The 7,117-nt window shown below is 34.3% G+C and overlaps 1 protein-coding gene across 4 annotated transcripts; it reads right to left on the bottom strand.

Annotated features, from left to right (window-relative positions):
- Nucleotides 1–1,096: 1,096 nt before the first annotated feature.
- LOC108227276 (protein REVEILLE 8) lies at nucleotides 1,097–6,903 on the bottom strand. 4 transcript variants are annotated; one of them, XM_017402336.2, is made up of 9 exons: nucleotides 6,552–6,887; nucleotides 6,303–6,360; nucleotides 5,245–5,368; nucleotides 5,006–5,167; nucleotides 4,743–4,868; nucleotides 3,289–3,398; nucleotides 2,960–3,019; nucleotides 1,835–1,958; nucleotides 1,097–1,678 (listed from the first exon to the last, which is right to left on the bottom strand). In XM_017402336.2, exons 1-8 carry the CDS (start codon nucleotides 6,689–6,691, stop codon nucleotides 1,875–1,877), a joined length of 864 nt encoding a protein of 287 aa, XP_017257825.1. In that variant the 5' UTR covers nucleotides 6,692–6,887; the 3' UTR covers nucleotides 1,097–1,678; nucleotides 1,835–1,874. The 4 variants fall into 4 exon arrangements, with proteins under 4 accessions (XP_017257825.1, XP_017257827.1, XP_017257826.1 ...); XM_017402338.2 differs by lacking the exon at nucleotides 1,835–1,958; XM_017402337.2 differs by lacking the exon at nucleotides 1,097–1,678 and having other exon boundaries at nucleotides 1,758–1,958; nucleotides 5,006–5,158; nucleotides 6,552–6,903.
- Between the last annotated feature and the right edge of the window lie 214 nt (nucleotides 6,904–7,117).

The following is a 7,117-nucleotide window of genomic DNA, read 5'->3' on the forward strand; positions in this document are numbered from 1 at the left end:
TAGTTACCTTTTTCCTAATGATAAGTGGAATGCATATTCCATCCCCACTATACTCTTCACCCTTTGCATGCATATATCACAAAATATACCTGTAATTGTAAATTATTGAGCTCCCCTGTTTTTCTTCTGTTATCTTAATATTATAGATAAGAACAGGGGAGTGAATTTTTAAAACAATTCCAATAATAAAGAGCACTCTTGGACCACCTTTTATAATAATTTGCATATACGACACAGCTAACAGACCTGACACTGTACATGATAAATTGATAATAGGCAAGGGTGTGCATGAAATTTTCTTAGTGACCAAGTCTGTGGAATAAACTGTGGACCACAAACTTACACACACAATATAACAAAAGTCAATGAAAGTCTCTTTCTATTTCCCATTTCTGCTTTACTGTCCATGTTTATACGGGAAGCATTTGCTGTGTTTCATGTAATTGTGATAAAGATCTGTGTTTTCTAAAGTACACACAATACTTTCGATATCGAATTATGATTCCATAGTCTTTGTGCCCTTGTACACTTGGGCCTCAAACGATCCAGATAAAACCCAAACCATGATTCTGATCATCTGATGTAGTAAAGACTAATGCCAAATTGCCAATTGCCAGGTAACATGTTATGAAGAGCTCCGTATTGTTTCTCTTATTTTTCATAAATAAATCGGTAAGGTAAGTATTAGTCACTCATTTAGACAAATAAAAATTCATGAATGCCTTCTAAATACTTAATTCTGAAAATTAGTATCTAGAGTTGAGCTTTTTCTAGAGATAAGTCCTTGCACAGACACACCCTTACCTAACTTCTAGGCTATTTAGGAGGATTGCAGCAGTTGAGAGTCGTGGTATGATCTCACAGTTTCACTGATATAGTTAATCGCATGTGAAGATAAAACTATATCAACTCCGTATGCAGATGTTTTTATGGTACATAATTAAATAAAATGTATAGCGCATTTTGTCGGGATATGCATTTTGCAGGCTGCTCCAGACTGTTGGGAAGCCTCATACATCAAAAAGATTTCAAAAGCAATATAACAAATTCCTAAAAGGATATCCTGTGGAAAAAATTTAAATTATGATGAATTGGGTAATACAGCAAAAAAGTTTGGTAAGAAGTAAATAAGAAAATTACACACGATAGGGGATGAGATTGTACATGGTTTTCACACCTGAAAGACTTCAAAAACGTGAAAATAGATCGAAACATGTACATCTACAGAATGAGTCTGCCTGCTGGTGAGATTAATTATAGCATTACAGTTTATGAATGATAAGCTTATTATCTCATGAGACCAATTTATCTTAATCTCTTATACTTGAGATGCTGCATTAGTGTCCATGCTGGAAACCACATAGAGCTACACGGCCTCAGCATTACTTGGTGCAAAACAAATTTTAAATGACCACAAACTAATAGAAATAATTCCCCAACAACTGCACAATATCGACATCATATGCTAGAAAACCTAGACTATAATATCCAGAAATTGCTGTACAACGGCTTCGGAAATACCTATGCTTAAAGATTAGGATATCAGGTGGTTGGTGTTCCCATTCATCCAGGTGTCCGCTCCAGGGCTCTAGGCTATGACCTGTCGCTCTGTTCTTCAACTTAGACTTCCAGGTGTTGCATCAGAGAAATGGTGTATGCCCATTTCTCATTTATAATGCTAATGAACAAACACAAGAATGTTATTTAGATGTGTCAGAGGTAATTGTGAAATACACAATGTACACCAGGAACCCAAGTGATAGGAAAAGGCGTGGCATTTTATTACTACAATACTGTAACAACAGTACAAGATATTACAATTCAAGAGACATACAAAACAGCAATATATATGGCATGCGAAACAATAGGAAGAGTCATTGTTCTGGTTCTTGACAAACATTGCCAGCAGCAACTCCTACAGTTTTGGCATTGACATCGTACGATGACAGGACTTCTCTCTGCATCCACCAACGAAATAATCTAGAGGTCAGGGCTGGTGATTTATTATAGAGCATAGTCATGGATGTTTTATACTGTATCCACGTCACAGTCTAAACTAGATCCTTTCAGATGTAAACACATCTACTGAAGTATATAAGTTGGAAGGCTTCTTATTCCTTAACTACACTATATCTGTATATTCAGCACATAGGTATGTGAAATTCCTAACTAGTAACCACTTGGTCTCTTCTAATAATGATCATGATATTCTCATGCCAAAGGTTGGGACATGGGAATGGCCTATAGTAGATCTAGACTTCAGAGAACTATGGCATATATATAGCTCGCAGCTTTGCTATGTCACTGTCACTCTCTGAAGTATAAGCATATGAAATATTTGACATCTTTCAGATTAAATTGTAATGAGCAACCTGATCAAGCAGCAGAAAATGAGCCTGCTCATTCAGTTTGATGACAAGAAAAAATATTTTACCAGTGTGATGCAACCCATAAGGATTTTTGACAATATCATGGATGTGATTTCAATAGAAAGGAAACTCATTGGTTTATTTATCTGAAACAAAAACATATGCATCTTTTTTTTCTGGTGAGAGACGAAGCATAATTTTTTTTATAGCATGAAGTCCTAGATTATGAATCAGCACAGTTGAAACATGGTAATGTTGTAATTACTAATGACTAAATCTGACTGTCAGTTAGATATCATAACAATGCTTGAGGCTTTTCTCAATGTTGAAACTCGATACTCGTTTGACATGAAGTATATCATTTTCGGCAGGTTAAATTTGTAAATACTAGAAGGGTGAAGAAACTATAAAGTATGAACAGCTTTTTAGGTCAAGCAAGCCTTATAGCATAGATTCACACATAGATGTCTGCGATGATTAATTACGATATAAGATCTCTTGCTTCAGCAATCAGTATTGGTAATATAAAGTTATAAACTATGAATCGCTAACAAAATTTCACTATTTGATGAATCAGATGTAAAGCTTACCATTGGCTCGAAGTCAGGGCTAGACAAATTAACTGTAAGATTTCTCATTAACAACAAAACCTGCATGCACACAAATAAGATATTAATGCTATAGGTTTGTCAACTCAGTAATAATGAGAATAATTAAAATGATGTCACAAACTAGATGTGGATTTTATATATCTGCCGAGGAATATGAAAAATTAATGAAAATATCTATCAAAAGTGGTCACAAAAATTGCACCATACAGAAAGTCTTCTTAGTCAAATATTCTCCGATCTATCGAATTTCATATCAACAAAATTCAAAAACAAGTACTGAATATTCTACTTCAAAGCAGCAAACTCACTGTCTCAAAGTTTATTGGATCCATTTCCTTTAGTTTATCCACATGACCGCTGGTATCTGGATCGAAGACACTCCCAATGAAGCCATAGACTTCAGCAAAATCTGGTATTCCTGGAAAGATATCAAAGAAAAACAATCACCCAAAATTTTAATCATATCTGGTACATATCTATACTATATACTATATTATTAAAACCGAAATACTAAAAGTTTTGGTCGGTCGGTATTTGGGCCTATCAATTTACATGCTTCATTATTTTTGTACTTATTTAATCGGGACAAATCTACTTTAATTTCAGTATTTTTAAATATCTTAATTTAAACAATCTCTTGGGTCTTTTTAACTATATTTTGACGGGCCTAATTACTAAAAATTAACGAGCCTACTAAAAATATATTAATCCAAGTATATCCGTAAGGATATAATAATAAGAGAACAAATATTAAAAATCCCCGTGCATCGCATGGGATATAAGTAATAAGCTAGTATTATATATTTGCAAAATCTGGTTTCGCATTATATATGTCCAAATCCATTTAGATTAACACCTTGGTTTCTCAGGAATATTTAAGTTAGGCAAGTAGATCAATGTCCTTTAGATTAACACCTTGGTTTCTCAAATTAATACCTTAATTTGAGGAATAAGATGGAATCCATATTTCTGTTTCTAAAAGAATAAATGGAGAGAAAATGTGATCTTCTCCCCTATGCCTTTCTTCTAATTACACAAAATACTCAGAGCCATGAAGGTAGATTTTGTTGAATCATGAAAGTCTCTTGATAACAATGATTATTTACTTCTACTCTGCTGTGTGCACAATAGCAAGAAAAGAAGAAAATGACATACACCAATGATTTATAAGTGCAGAAATGACAGGCATTTTGGATTCTTGATTCAAAACACGATTTGTGTGGTCCTGTGTGGCATGATTTTAAAAAATTAGAATAAGTATATACCGAATATGAAGAGTAACAGGACACTCTCTGGTATAGATAACAAACAAAAAAGCATGTCCAGTGGCTTATTGCTTTCATGTTAAAACAGAATTCAAATGGGACCTCTTGTGAAATGGGATAATAAATTAGTAGGGGTAAACATTTCTAGTTTAATTTTCTCTAAAATTTTGTTACTCTGATCTTCATATCTAAATTTTACTTTGCATACACGATTATATGAATTGGATTATCATGACCATGTTGTCTTTAATTTTATTTGTATACTTGTAATTATATATTAGACGGATTTTTTAAGCTATTTACTGAAGCTAGGCATTATTTTTTTATAAATTTCATAAACAAAATGTTAGAACCCTTGTCAAATACATACTTTTGGGCCCGCAATAAGTATGTTATGGTACGTCAGCAGAAATCGACCCTTCAGCTTAAGATTACCATAACATCCTAATTGTCTGATATAAAATTATTAATAAAGAGATATATGATCAGAATAATACCATGACTGACAGAACTTTGTTTCCCTTCCTCTATCAACTCGGTACTAGGTAGAGTTTGACTTGTGCTTGCTCTGCCACTAAGACAGCTGACTCCCATTTTGGAAGTATCCTCTGATCCAATATCAGCTGCACAGTAATTTTGAAATATATTACATTTCATGGTTCTTGTCTAGACACATCACATATATAATCATAAATTATAGTATATATCAACTATGACACACACACATTTATAAGTAATATCACATTAAACTTATGCATGCCTTCAGCTCCATGAAGATGATAATCATCTTGTGGAGTAATTCCATTTGATTGTGTGTTTATGAGCATGGAAGATTCATCCCACGGAGAATATCCAGGTCCAAAAGAATTCAATGAAGAAGGAAATCCCATAGATGCCTGCAGCGGCAGCAAACCTGACAAATCTTAACACAAAATATAATGTCACATCACTTAAATTCCAGTGTAAACATTGATAATCAATAATTTTAATATGCCTAACCATTTTTAGGTGCCTTTTGTGGGTAGGGATGAGCAGCTTTGCGCTTGGGGCGAGGCGGTGGCACATGTGCAGTCGTTCCATTCTTCTGGACTTTCAAAAAGTATTTCTGGGCATGACTACGGATCTGTAATTGAATGAATAAATTTATCACTTCAAAAATGAGCTGACACACTAAACAAATAATATCCTGATCAAATTATTTTAGACGAGAAAAAAATAGTTCCCGTAGATAATAAATAACAGTCCATATAGAAATAGTCAAGAGGTCAGATATGTTACTTATGAGTTATGATCACAACCAGTGGCGGATGGAGCATTGCTAATGGGAGGTCAAGTGACCTACCATTTTTTTTTAATATTTTTTTTTCAATTTTTTTTTTTAGTTATATGTTAGGTGGGTAGTGGGTACAGGCAGGGTACTGAACTACTGTCTACTCCTGCATAATACATAAGTACATTTTGGCATCCTGTTTAAATTTACTCAAACACAGTGATACATCTTTTTCCTCCCTCCGTCAAATACCAGGCTTCTCCATCGAGGTATCGACTGATTTTTTCACTCTAAATCTTCAATTTCATAATATGATTCATCTCCAAAATTCTCTATTATACTCATAGTTTCAGATTTTTTAAAATTCGCAATTTGAAAAAGAAAAAACAGAGCTTGTAAGCTGTTCGATAAAATGTCACAGTGAATTTTGTTGGATATAGTTTGATATAAATCAAGTGTTCTTTTAATTTCATCAACATATGTTAAAAGTGTGACACACCATAGTCTACATCCTGTATCCGCCACTGATCACAACAACAAAAAATTCAAGGCGATTACACAAGAACAAGGCAGACGAAAATGATTATTGAGATTTAAAAGATTTTATCATTTGCATCTAAACAAGAACATAATATCGTCTGTGGCATAGAATTGTATTCCAGTAGCTAGCTCGAGAAGCTGCAGCTTTATGACAACTCATCGCTGCCTAGCTATCGTTTTCATTTAACTTTTTTTTTAATTTTAATTGAATATATAAGAAAGTGAAACAATGATCTGGGGGAGGCACCTGAATTACGGTCTTGGAACCAACAAAATCTTCGATTTTCTTCCAATCACGGTCAAACCTGATCGAGTTAACACACAATTTTATCTGCTACCAATTCAACCAAGCTTTCATAAACAAAACATACACATGCGTAGTAGCGAAATTTACGCGGCAAAGAAAAAACAAGCTTGATCACACAATAACACAACATACAAACATACAACTGGTATAATAAAATAATTAACTGATTAGATGATCGTGAATACGTACAGCTGAAGAGCTTCGAGGAACTTGTCATGCTCTTCGTCGGTCCAGCTCTCTCTGGACTTGGTTATGGTGTAGGGCTTTCGGATCTTTTTATTCGACCCGTCAGCTGGAGATGCTGCTGCTGCTGCTGAGTTTGAAGACATGATAGTAATGGATTGTACAGTATGAGCAGGAGAAGAGCGAGAATTCGAATTAGTGGTTGGCGTTCCCGCCGTTGGTCAGTGTGGCGGCCTCTAATTCGTAACCACACAATTTATCGTCCACTTGTAAGTGACCAGCCCCGGTTTATTCGCATTTCCAAATATTAGTGGACCAGGGTGCTCGCTTCATTTCCTCGTGAGGTTAAAAATTTATGCCGACCTTGCAATTTTCTAAAACTTGAAATATAAAATGTCATGGAATTTATATGATATCCTTGCAAGTGAATATGGCTTAAAACACAGTAGATGGAATTGGTGAAAAACAAGAATACGGGGAACATCTGTTGCAGAATAGTACAATATTAAAAAAATGAAAAAATAAAATAACAGTAAAACAATTGTTTGATATTTGGAAAAAGTGCAGAAAAA

The sequence above is a fragment of the Daucus carota genome, chromosome 6 (genome assembly GCF_001625215.2).
Source record: "Daucus carota subsp. sativus chromosome 6, DH1 v3.0, whole genome shotgun sequence".
Classification (NCBI taxonomy): Eukaryota; Viridiplantae; Streptophyta; class Magnoliopsida; order Apiales; family Apiaceae; genus Daucus; species Daucus carota.